At 42.5% G+C, this 16583-nt stretch overlaps 1 protein-coding gene across 1 annotated transcript in view; it reads right to left on the bottom strand.

The window, feature by feature from the left end:
• The window catches only part of LOC137147956 (uncharacterized), a 38122-nt gene that overhangs the window by 14170 nt on the left and 7369 nt on the right, over positions 1-16583 (bottom strand). Inside the window, exons 5-9 of the mRNA XM_067540374.1 lie at positions 9397-9633; positions 8303-8384; positions 7500-7709; positions 1444-1652; positions 328-400 (exon numbers count right to left, since the gene is read on the bottom strand). Of these exons, the coding sequence (XP_067396475.1) occupies positions 328-400; positions 1444-1652; positions 7500-7709; positions 8303-8384; positions 9397-9633 (811 nt within the window). The remainder of the gene's footprint in view (positions 1-327; positions 401-1443; positions 1653-7499; positions 7710-8302; positions 8385-9396; positions 9634-16583) is intronic.

Here is a 16583-nt window from a genome sequence, read left to right as displayed (position 1 = left end):
AACACTAGCAAGGTACAGTTTTCTGGTAAGTTATACACTGTGCTCCGATTAATGGGCATTATACCAACACTTTTCTTCCATAATAAATGTGTCAGACTCAAGGAGAGTAAGTCCGCCTCTTCTATAAAAAAGTAATATGTGCTCTAAAACATGGAGGACAGATAAATGTTGAAAAATGAGATCAATAAAAATTTTGTAGTACATTTTCCCCTAATACAAAATGTCAGTGATTTACTCCTCCCCAATACAGGTTTAATTGATTCAAATAGCATTGGCAGTAATTAAAATATGGATTCCGAAGCACAACTGTTAGATCTCATCACTCACCTATTAAACTTGCCATAGATGCTGTGTTAATTATCTTCCCATATCCTTGCTTCAGCATAATGCGGCCTGCAGCCTGTGATAGAAATTAAAGGAAAGACCAGTGACCCCTTTTGTGGTTGTGCTAATAATTACATGATAATAAATTAGTCTTCACTTTTCAGAAGAGTTTATGCACAAATGGATTTTTTTTTTTAAAGTGCATGATATAAAAATTTGATAATTTGAAAATGGCTGATGCAGAAAAATGTCTATTGTCATTTTAATTCAGCTACCATTTGCCAAGATTTTCAAAGGGTGAGTAATAATACTGGGTGCCTCTAGTTTTGAACACTCAAACTGATATCCCCCCAAATTGTCTGATTTTCAGGGAGTTTTCAGCACCTCTTCCCCCTACCCCCGCAAAAAATCAGGTTTCTTTTTAAGGTGTCCCACACCAGACACCCAATAATCACTAGTTACTTTTGATAACCTTGGCCTAAAGGTATAGCTGATACAAAGCTTAGCAGAATTGAGGGTTTTTTTAATATATATATATATAATTTCAACAGATCATACCAACATTTATTTTAAGCATTTTTTAAATGTATCTATTTAAAATTTTCAGAGTTGAAAAAAATGCTTAAAACCTATAATTTTGCACAATTTTTATCTATTTAAATTTTCATAGTTGTTGGAAATTATGGGGATCAGACAATGGGAGGGTCAGACAATTATTTAATGACAGCAGACACCGAAATATAAAAAGTTAAAGCTTTACAACCATTCAAACACAAATTGTCAACATTTCATGTCAAGATATACAAAGTAAATATCCTTAAACTCTAATAAGTTCTCAAGCACCATTTTTCTTACTTTTCCTATGCTTAAATTTAAATTGTTATGGAAGCAAATATTTTAATCATTTTGTGTGAGTGCAATGAAATTGACATTTACTGATGAAAATCGAATCCGTCCAAGCCTACTGATACAAAACCAAACCATTATTAACACCCAATAATATACGATCGATTTTATGATGATAATTAGCAACAGAAATATCATTAAACCTCTGGGTAAGTCAAATGCTCAGAAAACAGCTACATTTCTGTGGAAAACAGTACAGATCCTCATACTTACTTGGCAGCACAAAAACAAGCCTCGTAAATTAACATTAAAAGTTTTGTCCCATTCTTCTAGTGAGGTGTCTTCACTTGCAGAATTCATGTTAATTCCAGCATTGTTACATGCAACGTGAACTGTGCCCCACCTAGCTACAATTGCATTAAGAATCCTTTGCACATCTTCGGGTTTGCTTACATCTGCTGCCATTGCCATGCTTTTTATCCCTAGATTAAAATGAGATTGATAAAACCAACATAGGCATTCACAGAAAACAAGGCATCATTTCGTGTGTAACAAGTTATTAATTCTTAAAAAAATAAACAAAACGAAAAACCCAGTTTAATCACTACTCTGCTGATTGCAGCAAATGATGTGCTACTTATGGAAGCATGATGCATTGGAAAATGAATCTTTTAAAAAGTTTTTAAGTTTAACTTTTGTAAGCTACTTGTAGTATAACACATAATCAATTTGTTTAAAATCAAAGTTCAGACTCTCCAGTTGAATGAATCTTTGAATACAACACCATCTTCTGGTCAAAAATCCAACTGCAGTTTATCAACTAAAGCGATAGTCATTCCAACAATTCTCTGAGTGCCATGGATCATAAAGAGTATCATCTTCAGGTGACTGTTATTAGCTCAGAAACAAGATAAAACGGAGGAATATTTTATCTGTTGAACTACAGATGTTTTTACAGTGGACCCCAGATGTCACAGAAATCAAATCAATTTGTCAGCCAAACTGATTCTAAGCATCAAGCTTTTAGAATTTGGAGTGTACATATTTCTATAATGTATAATGGTGCGTGCAAAAGCTATCCAGAATTAGAGTTATGATTTAAACATGGAAATCTAAATATTCAAAATGATGGCTCTCATAGTAACTAATTCGGTCCCATTGCAGCTACACATTAAAGCACAAAAGTTAATATCATTAGTAAATAGCAGTAAAAGTACCCTATGGATGTGAAATGTGACAGATAAATTTGCTTTTGCATCAATAACTTTGCATATCTTGCCTTTTGCACATGTATAATCTCAATCAGAAATTATTCCAAAATAGATTTTGCATTTCATTTTTTAGACTGCTTATGCAGGAAAGCTGATTTTTACATAAAATGTGAAACCTTATTTTTTTAAGGCTCCAATCCAGCAAAGCACTTGAAGTCAATGAAACTACAAACATGCTTAAAGTTAAGCATGTGCCCAAGTGTTCTGCTTGACTGGGAACTAATTCACAGGAGTGTAGGCCGCCATTAGAGTTCTATCACAAATCAGTATTCTACGAGCAAGAAACAAAGGGTAGGGAAAAAGTAATATATTATAAACAGGATCCTAACAGATCTGGTCTCGTGTGGTTTATTAATAAAAAACCAGGAATTAGTCAATAACTGAAAAACGAGCCATCTGACATGTCAGAAAGAAAAATGTCAAGAAGAAATGTCTTAATGTGTCTTCTGAAGCATTATGGAAAACCCACATTTTGGGGGGGGGGAGCGCTGCACCCAGATATATATATATGCAGCTATACACACTAATAGTGAGTGGATCAAGCTTTGGACTTATTCTGAAGACATCTGAATTCTAGTCCCAGCTCTGCCACTGGCCTGTGTTACCTTGGGTGAGTCACTTTGTCTCTTTATGCCTCAGTTTCCCCATCTGTAAAATGGAGATAAGAATACCAACATCCTTTGGAAAGTGCTTTGTGATCTACGGATGGAAAAGCCCTAATTTCCCGTTAGATATTATATTATTATTATTAACCTTTATTGCTATAGAAATGTAGCAAAGATGTAGAGAACTCCATGAGGTTCCTGTCCCTTACAGGGATGACAGAGCCCTATAGCTATTTAAAAAACCAGCATCTTTCAACAAGGCAAGGCACTGGGCTAGATTGACAGAAGTGAATTCTCAGTACCCAAGCTCAGCTGCCCCCAAACCCTGTTGGTGCCTAAATTTGCTCGGCACCTACATTTTTGCAGTAAAAGTTCCCTACGTTTCTGCCTCTGGGCAGGCAGACGCACACTGCAGCTACACACCAGGCGCCTAGACACCTATGCCCCAGAGTGACACGTGAATTGGAGGGAGATCAGCATTCCTCCACCTAACTTACCTGTGGGACCTTATCCTATAAGCATGCTCAGAGCTTGCCTACTGGATGGGATGAGGTCCCAACAGGCAAATTTACATAAGATACCCAAGGAGGAGCCATAGCTCCATCATAACTTGTAGCCCAAGTGCTTAGGGTACTCACCTGGGGATTGGCCCCTGGTTCACGCCTCTCTCTACCTGAGAGATAGGAAGGGTTTGAACTGGAATTTGATGCCTCTCAGGTGAGCACCCAGCCACTGGGTTGGGGATATCCCAATGGGGAGAGGGGAGGGTCCCTCAGTCTCTCCTGTTGAAACCGATCCACTGTAGCTAAAAGAACTGGCTCGTGGGCCTTCCTCCTCAGAGGGGTCATTCTCAGGCTTTTCTTACTCTTTCTGGCCCAGTGATTCTTTCGTTATTTATAGACAGACCGAGGGACTCTACATCTTCTGCCAGCAGCGTGGGAGGGGAAGATTAACAACAACAACAACATCTAGCTGGGAAAACAGGGCTTTTCCATCCAGAAAATCCATAGCCCAGAGATTAGGGCACTCACCTGAGAGGTTCAAATCCCTTCTCCCCCTCAGGCAGGTGGGAATTTGAAGTGAGAGTCTCCCACAGCCCAGTTGCATACCCTAACCACGGGACCTAAAAGAGAGGTCCCTCTTTTCCCCAGTCCCTCAGCTTTTTCCTAAGACGGCTAGATGCGTAGCACCAAGTGAGGCTTTGCAGAGAATCCCTGACAGAGATAGATGCCTCGCTGCAGCTGAATTTATCTCCAAGATCTCCTATCTGCAAGAGGGGGGGCAGGTCAGGTCTTCGCACACACCCTTTGTAGGCTGAAATGGGTATAAATGTGTAACAAATGCTAACAAAGTCAGGCTTTTTCTTCCCCTCTATTGAATGTGTCACATATAAAGGTTTATAAGAAGAGCAGATTAAAAAAAACAAATACAAAATATGGGAATTTATGTACTGGCTTCCCAGAATTTTGAAAAATGTCAAAATTCCAACAGCATGCTGGGTAATGGGGAAATATTGATGTGCTATCATTAAGGTTAAGAGCCTGTCATGGATATTTTTGGTAAAAGTCAGGGACAGGTCGTGGACAATGAACAGCTGCTCCCCGGGGGCAGGCCGGCCGATCAGTTGTTCGGCAGCAGTCCCGGGGCTGACAGCTGCTCCAGCCCTGCCCCAGAGGCCCTGGAAAGTCACTGAATCTGTGATTTCCATGACCAAATCTTATCCTTAGCAATGATGTTAGCCAAAACCCCCATAAAACTGATGAAAAATTGCACTGAAATTGACGGGTTTTATGACAAATTTTGTTTGATACTCAAAAATCCAAAAATGCTGATCAGCTCCATCTGTACATCTGCTTTTGCTTCTAAGCGAATGGATTTGGTCCACTAGTTAAAGAAGTAGAGGATCGTGCTTTTAGATCCCCAAATCTGCCTGTAAGTCCATGCAGATGACTCAATGAGGGGTAGATACAAGTGGACGGTTCATTTTTCATGCACATGGGGGCCGAGGTGCTGAGTTGCCAAAAATGTCTCCTGTGAGGAGTTGACAGTGCCTACACTTCTTAGGATTGTCCATTGATGGATGGTGGTTTGTCCCAGAACTTAATTTATATGTAGCAAAATGTTAACATATTCCTGTTTTATCACTAATCCTACATTCCAATCCGTGGAGATGGACCTTTGTGCCTATGCAGAGTCTGTCTGAGTAACTGCAGTGGGGATCCAGTCACACAGATACAACTGCAAAATTGGGAGTGATATGTGAACATCTAGAGAAGGACTGATAAATGTGCGCTCTCATTAAAATAGGTTACCAGATTTAGCCAGAACTAATCAAATTCATTAACTTGCTCTAGATCCTGAAAGAGCAAAGAAACTGGAGTTTTCTCCCTTAAAATAATATAGTAAAAAGAAAATTAAACAGTTAGAAATATAGTCGTAAAGTAATAGCCCCGATCTGAGCCTAGAAATCCAAGACAATTCAAAGTTAAAGCTAAAGCCCCCTGTTTAATTCCTGATGCTACAGATGTTAGTTCAGGTGAGTAACGTTAGGCAGCTTGAACAGTCCCCATTGATTCTGGTCATCCAACACACCTGAGGTCAGGGACTTCTCCGATGCACAAAGTAATTCATGGGAGTGTTTGCAAGACTGGAGGCCTTAATTTGTATGTTATGGGTCAGTTTATTGCAGAATTCTCTCAAAGCCCTAGATACTGCTAGCATTGCACTTGCAACAGTTTTTTTCTGTGGATTAATTATGCAGAGTTCATGGAAATAGTTTTCAGGTTAAACCAGCCAAAGACACAGCTGGAAAGGAATTAAGCACTTGATTTAGCCTTCTGTGGCAGGGACTGTCTTGTTATGGGTGTGTAAAATGCCTAGCACAAGCCAAAGATGGGGACTGCCACGATAGTGCATGGTCTATTACTGTATCCATTTGCACAAATATTGGAGTACAGGTCCAAATGGCAGTATCCCACTGTCCTGGATGAAACTACATCTTTGAGGACATTGAAGGATCCAGTGCAGCAGAAGGTTTGGATGTACTTTCACAAGAGGAATTATAAAATAAGTGATACCTCCTTTCTTTTCTCATTAAAACTCTATTTCCAACTGTCTACGTTTCCTTTATGAATATCGTTTAGCTTTATCAAACTTGCAAATGTCTTTGGAGGAGATTTGAATTTTACATCCTATTTTAGTGATAAGAACAAAAAAACCTGTGTGGTTTGTAGAAGACTTCACCTATTATTTGGGATTTCAGTTGCGATGTATGTTAGTATTTTGTACCTATATCTGACGTCTATGCCTTTAACTTATGCATGTTCTGAGCAACTACGTCCAATGTTTTCAGAAGTGACTAGTGGTGATTTTAGGTACTTCTGAAAAGACTGGCACCCAAAAATTAACAGGCCAGATTTTCAGAAAATGCTGGCTACCTGGCCTCTGAAAATCAGGGCCTTTCAACGTATCCAAAGTTGGGCACTGAAAATCACTCTTGAAAATCTTGGCCTTTGTTTTTAGCTATGTTTATGTCTGGAGTTTCCCTCAAAGGTACATGCAACTAGCTTGTCCGCATTCAAAATTTCAGGCATGATCAGCATCGCTTCTCTTCAGCCCCTTCCCTAGTTCCTCTGCCTTGCTTTCTGCCTGTGTACCGATCATTCCTGAACGATGGCTACTCTATAATGCAGTGAGTGGAAATAAAGTCACAGCACCAAATCCTGCACCGAACCCTGCAGCTTATCTTAGGCAAGAAACTCCTTGAAGTGAATGGATTCTGAACAAGGACTGCAGACTTTGGCCCACGATTATTGGACATACAGGAGACAGATTCATGCCCCAGGAAATATTACCCTATCCACCCATGATGCATTGTGACTGTGCACTTGGTTTTGTGTGTGAAAGTAGAAGCTGCGACTGGGGTATTTGCTAAAGAGTGGGTGGGCTGTGTCTGGCTGTTCTTTATTAGCTAAGTCTTGACTGCCTTAGCTGCCACATGATATAATGTATGGAACACCTCTTTTTGTGGCTGATTGATGTGTATTATATAGCACTTATTAATAAAAGATTGCTCTTCTCTGTGCCCGTCAGTCATGGCTCATTATATGCTGTTTTTCCTTCAGGTACCCCTGCTAAAGAGTTTTATATGGGATAATTTGCTTTCCTGGTTGCACTTATTTTGCGAGGCAACACAAGCGGGCAATGTGACATTGGCTATTGCTTGCTGAGATGCCGTGTGAGGAGATCACGCTCTGCAACTATGGCATGTGCACGCTATTCTTTCCTTTGCGGTTAGACTTATTCTGCATCAAAACTCGATGCAAGGTATTTTCCAACCAGACACCAGCTAAGAAAGTGTCAAGTTTAAAATAACAAAGCGCACAGATATTACAGGGAAGACACTGTCGAAGTGCACGTATAAGAGTAATCAGCAAATTAGTAAACTGCTTACCTTTCAGGCTGAGCTCATCCGCTACTATTTCTGCCTTTGCAAGTACCAGATCCACGATGGCTACCTTAGCACCTGCTTCTCCCAATGCATGAGCAAAGGCTCTTCCTATCCCCTGGCCTCCACCTGTTACATAGGCCACTTTGCCGTCCAAACGCAGGCGATCAAGGATGCGACATCTGTTATAGCCCCAAAATACATGATCTTTCACCACTTCTTTCTGTAGCAAAATAGCACAATGCACAGAGGGTGAAAACTCAATTTCTGTGGCAGCTTTGCCGGCTAATGGAATAGTAAGATTGGTGGGTGTGGAGGAAGTCTACCCGGATGCTGTAGTCAGAAGCAAGTTAATATGAGAGTAGTGACAAGGTATGAACTGGGCTTCATCCAAAGTCCACTGAAGTCAATGGGAGACTTTCCATTGACTTCACTGGGCTTTAAGCCAGCAAACAGAGCGGGAGAGAAATTGGGTGCATATTAGAGAGGGGGACAGAGTAGGAGGGGGGGAAATGGAAGGGTTACTATAATCAATGATATTACGATATAAAAAAACAGCTGCCCCATAGCACGATATAATTTATGGCATGCCTCACTCTAATACTTGTTTCTTTTACGGTTCTTACTCTTTAGGCAACTACTGGGAAAAATGATGCATACGGGACCCATTCTTCAAACAGGATTGTCTCTTTAACACGTAAAGTGAAAACAAAGGGTGAAATCCTGGCCTCGGTGAAATCAATGGGAGTTTTGCCATTGACTTCAGTGGGGCCAAGCTTTTCCCCGAACTGCTTATGAAGAGGAAATACACACCTTTGATTCAATCATCCCGTCTGCAGAAGCGCGGCTCCTTCGAACGACACTCAGTCCGCCTTGCACAGGCAAAATAACCTGGGAAAACACATACACGTGTCCAAGTCGACATTGAACCATTCCAGCTTGGAGGGCACACTGGGCCTGATCCCAAGCCCACTGAAATAATGGGAGAGTCTTTCCATGGACTTCCGTGGGCTTTGGTCTAGGCCCATGCTGGGTATTATGGTGGTTTTGCTGTTTGCATTCTGTTCCCTGCACCGGGAAGTCCCTTTCAATCCCAATATGCCATCATCCATTTTACCAGACTCCTAATTCAAGTCTCACTACTTCCACAAATGCTAGATCCGTAAAAATGCCATTTTGTCTTCCAGTGTTATAAACTGGGACTTCCAGTGCCTTGGATTTTGATTGTCTAATGAGATTTTATGTTCTTTGGGATCTGTATCGAGATAATTTTTGGAGCTTAATAATAATAATAATAATAATAATGATTTTGTGACTTTGAATAGTCTCTGGACAATCTTACCTACTACTATTTGTGTACTTCTGTATAAAAATTGCATTTTATGTTCCATCAATATGGTTGCGTGCCTGAACTAGTGATCTGGTGCCATTGTCTAGATGGCAACCAGACCTAGTGAAAATGACACCGCATCTTGTAGACTCAACACCACTATCCAAACACAAGAAAATGAGATTTGCAGGCTAGGTACCATTGTGACTTAGTGGTTAAGAGTAGATTTCAGGGCGTGGAAAGTTAAAGGGGCAGAGAACCTTTTCTGCAATTGAAAGCAACCATTCTTGATGACAAAACAGATCACGAAGATGCACAATATGAATTCTTTTGGATCTAATAAATTATTCTTAGGGTTCCACTGGGTGAATTATGATGACTCCTTTTCAGTTCCCTTGCATACAGTGCTGGAACTGACAAAAGAAAGTTTTAAAGCATGACCACTACTATAGGAAATAGACAGAAAGATTGAAACAGCCTACTTCCAGGAGTCTAATAAAACAATACTGCTGAAGCAATTTCATAGATACTTACAATACCAATATAACCTTTAATTAATTGTATAGCACTAACCTGCTCAACACGAGGATCTGAATTAATTACTTTATTTAATTTTCTGACAGCTAATACATTTTCATCAGATACGTTCTCCAGGTAGACTTGTCCTTTCATGAGAGTATTCTCCACACAGATCACTCCATCCATTCTCAGCAAGTGGTTATCCATGACAAAGTTGTAGACATTAACAGGATTTCTTTGATCAGCATCAATAAAAACTATATCAAAGTGATCGCCCACAACCGCTAACTCCTGGAGAAAAAAAAAAATATGATGTCAAAGGAAAAAAGTACTGTTTCCTTGTAGGTGGAGGGTCTTGTAAAATGAAACATCCTCCGTATGAAAACACCTAACATCACAGAACAGAAAACACTATTTTAAGGTAATATTCCTAGTCAAAAGTCATTTCTGCTTGAAAGCAACCTTTTGATTTACAGTGAGCAAGGTAGAACTGGTTGAGACTCTTCTGTATACAGGTTACCTTGGCTATCTGCAAACTATCTATCCACCACAAATAGGTCAAGCCCTTTGAATTCCCTCTACTGCTGCCAGTGCCCAGAGAACCTCAGAAAACACCACATTCCCAGTTGGTGATTGGTGCTTGCAGTACAAGTCAGAGGAAATATAAATCAAGATCTCCTGCACTGGCTCGGAGATACCTCTGTATCTCCTCCCTGCAGGGTGTGCGTGCATTTATATTCAGTCCATTTTTAAAAGCTGTGTGTCGCAGGGAATATATGGTGGTATTTTCATGCATGTTCAATGTTGACGTAACAACTCTGCTCCTATTTAAGTCAATGGGAGTTTTACTATGGACTTAAATGGCAGCAGAGCTGGGCCAACGCTGAATGCTTTTGAAAATCCCACTCATCATTTTTTCCAACAGAACCATTACAATGTAGCTGTACACAACCAAGGAAATGTTTTTTAAACAAAACATTTCTTAAAAACTTCATGAAACAAAGGAACAAAGCTAGTGAGGGAGGCTACCACAACACATCCTAGTGCCAAAGTTGATCATTCTTGATGAACATCTGAACAACCAACACTGCCATTCTCATGGGCGTGATCCTTACACTCTCTCTATCATACAGTCAGCCCATTATGCAATTTCTAGATGTGTTTTGGTAAATGGACATGTCAGGAGATTGCTACTGGGACACCAAGCCTTTTGTTGGCAAATTGGGCCTATGTCACTGGCTTATGAAATTAGTAGGCTCTCTGAAGTCTTGTTCCCAGTGAGTTTGTGGGCCTCTCACAGAAACATCCACCATTAGTGGAACTAAATTGGCACCGCCCCTGGCATCATAGCAAACTTGTCAAGAAACTGAATGCTCATGAAGAATCAATCACCCTGTCGAGGTGATACATCCGGAACAGGACTGAGGGATATGGGTGGGGAAGCTCAGAGACTATCCTGCTCACTCTTATTTGACTCCTCTCTACTCTAAACAGACCTAATCTTTTCAATCTGTCTCCATATGGAAGGATATCTGTACCCCGGCTATTTCTACCACATATCTTTTTTGAGATAGGTTGACCGGAGCTGAGCATAGCAGGCAAGATATATTGTGGTGCCACATGCAAGCTCCTCCTTCCGAAAGGCTGGCTGACACTGGTCAAAATGATGGGGTCTGTATTGTGAAGAGAGGGATCCTGCTATCACATGAAACATCCTGTTTCCCTTCACTTAGGGACAGGTATAGTTACTCCGCCTCATGTCTTTAGTTCAGAGGAATCCATGAAATTCCTTCATGCTCAGCCTTCCCTATGGAGTAATCTCTGCGCAGGAGATCAGAAGACACAGGAGCTGGTGGTAAAGATGGCACTCACTTCTGTGGCACCTTGGCTCTGGGCCTGGATTTCCGTGATCATTTCCTGCCTGGGGAGACTGCGGCCCTGCTTGTCCCTGATGAAGCTTTAGAGAGTGCGAGAGGATGCAGAGGCCTCGACAAACCATGAACTCTCTCATCCCCTCTCACGGGCAAGTGAAGTTCTGTGGTTATGGCCAAGGTCCCCCGAAAGGCACCACTTAGCTGTTGCCTTGCTCTGGTAGGCAGGATTGAAACAGAGAGATGGCGCTTAGTGTGAGCAAAGTGCACAAAATATTGGTACTGTAAGGGAGAGGACAGGAGCGGAAGGGGAAATCCTGCTCACGGCTGTCCCTAGAAGAAGCGTTAAAATAAGAATGGTCAGACTGGGTCAGACCAATGGCCCATCTAGCCTAGTATCCTGTCATCCGACAGTGGCCAATGCCGGGTGTTTCAGAGGGAATGAACAGAACAGGTCATCATCAGGTGATCCGTCCTGTCGAACATATGGGATTGCAATGGGCAGAGTGCTCAAACTCTGCTCTGATTGACTTGCCAGAGGCAGAGAATCTGGCTCATCAGCAGAAGGGTTGTGCCCAGTTCAGGGCCCCAAGAGAGATCTGAACTGTCTTTACTATTTGCAGAAAGAGAGGTGCAGCCCAAGTGTCTTGGACTGGGAGAGAAGTGGAGATCCAGAAGGAGATAAACTGTCTGCAAAACATTCTGCTGAAACCCACGTGGGATGTTGACTGTGCAATTCCTGTCCCTTTGCTACAGAAGCATCAAGAAGAATTGTTTTAATCCAAGGTTGGCTTGGCTGCCATTACTGTTTTTCCATACAATAAATAACTATTTCTTTTAAAAATCGCAGAACTGTGTAGTGTACTGGAAGACAATGTGTTCAAGATCCTAATATATATTGCTGGTTATGGCAAAAGATTAGAGACAAGACCCCCTGAGAGAGAAAATGAAAGAATCTTCAGCCAAATCTTATTTAAAGCCTGATGTAGTTTACACTGGAACCACCACTCACACCAGACTTGCTCAGTAGAAAGACTGTCCAGTTTCTTGGATATGGATCGTATAGTCAGTATATTCTAACAAAGATAAACGCAAAACTCATTACCTTTGATATGCCTTGTTCTTGACCTAAATGTAATAGTCATTTTTCCTTAGGGTACATGATATACATGGAAAAGTTCAACTTCCTTTTAAAACACCATTAGGATATTTTACTGTATGTGGACATACACTCTGGTTACTCCTAAATGCTATTCTATTGAGTACAGTTTATATTCACTGGCAAAGCTAAATCTCAGGGGAAGCTAGAGAGGGAATGCAATTTCTAGTAATAACAGCTCACAACAGTGAATACTATCCACTTATCCCCACAATTTCCAGCTATTTTGGACTCCTTTCTGAATTAACCTTTCATATCAAAAGGAGCAATTCTGCACACTAGAGACTCTGACACAATTTCATGCATAATTTATTCACTCAGTTCAACATTAAACGCAGAGTCCTTGACTTTGTCAAGGTGGATTCTGTTGGCAGACTTCACAAGCAGCAAAACAGGAGAAATGAGATCTGCAACTCAACCTATTCACCTATTCTCTCTGGTTAAAGCGGGGGAAGAAAAAACCCCTGACTTGCACAATACCCTGCATCAGCGCATTCTTCTGCAATCATGTTGTTGTTGATGTTGTGAGTATTTTAGATTTTAAAATGGAAATAAACTTGAATCATTTCCCACCCATTTCCCTTGCACTTTGCATTCATGTAGGGCCCAAACCTGCATTCTTTGTTCAACAAAATCTCCCCCAGAAGTCAGTGGGAGTTTTGTATGCAGGAATGGGCTCATGTGTGTGAAGAATACCACCCACAGATAGAATACCACACGTAGGAGTTTTTGTTTAAAGGGCTTTCCTTGGAAATGACTCTGAAGTGTAAATATGAGCACCACATAGACAAGGGAAGCTCCCACACTTATTGCAAAAGTGTTTAAATTATTGATGTCATTGTGCATAGACATATGTAATATACAATTTTTTTTTCACTTGGAAACAAGTGTATTTTTGGTAATGCATCTGTATCCAGTTTGGGACACAAGAGATTATTTTCTCATGACATCAGGTGGTCTGACAGGGTCAGACTATATGGCTACCAGAGAGTGCTACTACTTGAAATCCAGGAAGTGGGTGGGCACAAGCCCGCCCACTGCTAAAGGCCCCTCCCCCATCTTAAGGGGAGGAGCCACTGGACCTGGGACTCAATTGATTTTGGAGGACAACTAATGAGAAAACAGGAAAGGGTATGAAGGTCAAAGGGTCAAACGGAGGGAACTGGAAGGGGACACTGAGCAGAGAACCCTGGACTGTGCCCACTACTCCCAGAAGGCATTTAGGGAACCAGTGGATGCTGTCCAGAGGAACTCTGCCCGAATACGTGAATGCATGGAGGAACGGAAATAGGCCCCAGCGTCGCAAAACACCTCCTCAGTCAACCTCCTCTCCCTGGTGTTATAGATGGTCACCTTGGCCAGCGCTAGGAGGAGGTTGATGAGGAGGCCCCGTGACTTTGTGCATATAGGAAGAGGTGCGGGGAAAAGTGCAGCCAGAACCTTGGCAGGAGGTTCTGGAGGAACCAGAACAGAGGCTTCAGCATGGCGCACTCAAGGTAGACGTGCGCCAGGGTCTCCCTCACGCCACAGAAGGAGCAGGTGTTTGGGCGAGGGGTGAACAACGCCAAGTACACACCCGTGCTCAAGGATCCATGAAGGAGCTGCCAACTGATGTTCCTGACAGGCCACAGGGTCAAGGTGGAATAGAGACTGGCCCACCGGGGGTCTTGGGCCCCCCCACTCGGTACGCTACTGGCCTCAGCTTCATTGTGCTGTTATGAATGTCTAAAATCTCTTGCGCTATGCCTGTGCCTCTAGGCACCTCCTCGTTTAGTGTTTTAACTGTATTGATACCAATGACACAGAAATTGGGCTAGTCTCGCTGGTGCAGGTTGTTAGTGCTAACGAATGTCGGAATCTCAAGAGGACATCTCATCCGTCCCCTGAACTGAGACGGGACCAAATAAACCTAGACCATCCCTGACAGGTGTTTGTCTCATTTGGTCTTAAAAACCTCCAACGATGGTGATTCCACAACTTCCCTTGGAAGCCTATTCCAGAGCTTAACTACCCTTCGGGTTAGAAAGTTTTTCCTGCTATCTAAGTTAAAACTCCCTTGCAGCAGATTAAGATTTCTGGTCCTACCTTCAGTGGACATGGAGAACAATTGATCACCATCCTCTTCATAACAGCCCTTCACATTTTGGAAGATTGTTATCAGGTCCCCCTCAATCTTCTTTTCTCCAACAGAAACATGCCCCACTTTTTTAACCTTTCCTCATAGGTCAGGTTTTCTAAACCTTTGATCAGTTTAGTAGTTCTCCTCTGGACTCTCTCTAATTTGTCCACCTCTTTCCTAAACTGTGGTGCCCTGAACTGGACACCAGCTGGGGCCTCACCAGCACCAGAAAACACCAAGCTGGGAGGGGGACAATGACCTCCTGTGTCTTACTACGACAATCCTGTTGATAAACGTCTGAATGATATTAGCCTTTTCGCAACTGCATCAAACAATTGATTCATTTTCAATTTGTGATCCACTATACCCCCACCCTCCGATCCTTTTCAGCCGTACTACCACCTTGCCAGTCATTCCCCACTGTGTAGTTGTGCAGTTGATTTGTCCTTCCCCAGAGCAGTACTTTGCACTTGTCCTAATTGAATTTCTTCTTGTTGATTTCAGACCAATTTGTCAAGGTTGTTTTGAATTCTAATCCTGCCTTCCAAAGGGCTTGCAACCCCTCCCAGCTTGATGTCATCTGCAAAATTTTATAAGCCTACTCCCCTCTCCCTTATCCAAGTCATTATTGAAATATTGACTAAGGACTGGGCCAAGGAGAGACCCTGCAGGACACCACTAGAAACATCCCAGTTTTACAGTGAACCATTTATAGCACCTCTTTAAATATGGTCTTTCACCTAGTTGTATGCCCTTCTTATAATCATTTCATCTAGACCACATTTCCCTAGTTGTCTTATGAGAATGCCATGTGGAAGTGTGTCAAAACTCAAGGTATTTCTAAAACTAAGATATCTCACATCTACAGCTTCTCCCCAGCCACTACAGCTAATGTGAGGAACCTGTATTAGACTTGTATTATACTGCGCTGACTGATGCTGAAACATCTGGTCACGTGTTCACATGCCAGGTAGAAATGCAGCAGTATGTTCATTTCGCATCACTTGCCTGGAATGCATGCAAGGGGCTGAAGCACGTACAGATTGGCACCTTGGCAACTGTTAAAAACAGGACATCTGGATAATGTGACTGTCTCAAGTCTTTCATCCATTCCTTGCACTATCTGAATGACCCCTTGCACTAGCCAGAGCTGTTTAGAGAACAAGCAGGTGCTTTAAAGGAATCACCATATAGAGCCAAGCCTTCCACACCACAACCTCTCACACCCCACCCAAATAGCCTGAGTTGGTAAAAGGAGTTTCCAGGAGGGAGGGGGAAAGGAAGAATTCTCTCTTTTCCCCTTGGGCTATGGAGTGGCAGTGGGACAAACCCATGGTGACTCCTGCAGCACTAAGGCTGTGGGAGCCACTTCTGCAGCATCAACCTGACTCCGGGGCGAGCAATGCAACGTGCATTCATGCCGTGGTGGGTTCACTGACTCTTCACTCCCCAGCCCAGCTCTGCTGAGACATGAAGGGAACCCTCAGCGAGCTGGGGTTGGAAACCTGTCAGGGTCTGAAACCACCCTCCCTCGGAGGGCCTCCCAAATACGTTTCCACACTCCACCAGACTCTACAAAGGCTATTTCCCAGGCAGGTTCCCTCAGCCGCCATGGCGGAGAGAGAAGCATGAATGCCATAATGCTGTCACTGCACCGCAAAGGTGAAGCAGCAACACCCCCCTCTGTCGCAGCACTGGGCCCCCTCCTTCCTACAGAGACTGCTAACAGCAGTCAAGCGTGTGACCCGGTGTGCACAAATGCCAAAAAAAGGCTTCAGCTGAGCTCATTTGCACTCACACCTAAAGCAGGTTTGAACCCAGCATTGAAATGTGAAAAGGCTATTGCATTATTGTTACACACTGTGCCTCTTCCCTGGACTGCTTTGTGCTTGCCAGCTACCTGCAGCAGGGCGGTCCCTACACGCCTGGTGAAATCCCTTCAGACGCGGGAGCTACATTTCTAGGAAAGATTTCGCTGCACTGCACATGAAGAGCTGCAGATGAGGAGAAGCTGCCCAGATGCCTTAAGAAAGAGCCTGCTTCTCACGATCAGCAGCTTGTCTATCTCAGGCCCCGATCCAGGAAAGCACTT

The sequence above is a fragment of the Emydura macquarii genome, unplaced genomic scaffold (genome assembly GCF_026122565.2).
Source record: "Emydura macquarii macquarii isolate MOO-44397 ecotype Brisbane River unplaced genomic scaffold, CSIRO-AGI_Emac_v2 contig_71, whole genome shotgun sequence".
Classification (NCBI taxonomy): domain Eukaryota; kingdom Metazoa; phylum Chordata; order Testudines; family Chelidae; genus Emydura; species Emydura macquarii.
This window is presented reverse-complemented; position numbering and strand designations above follow the sequence as displayed.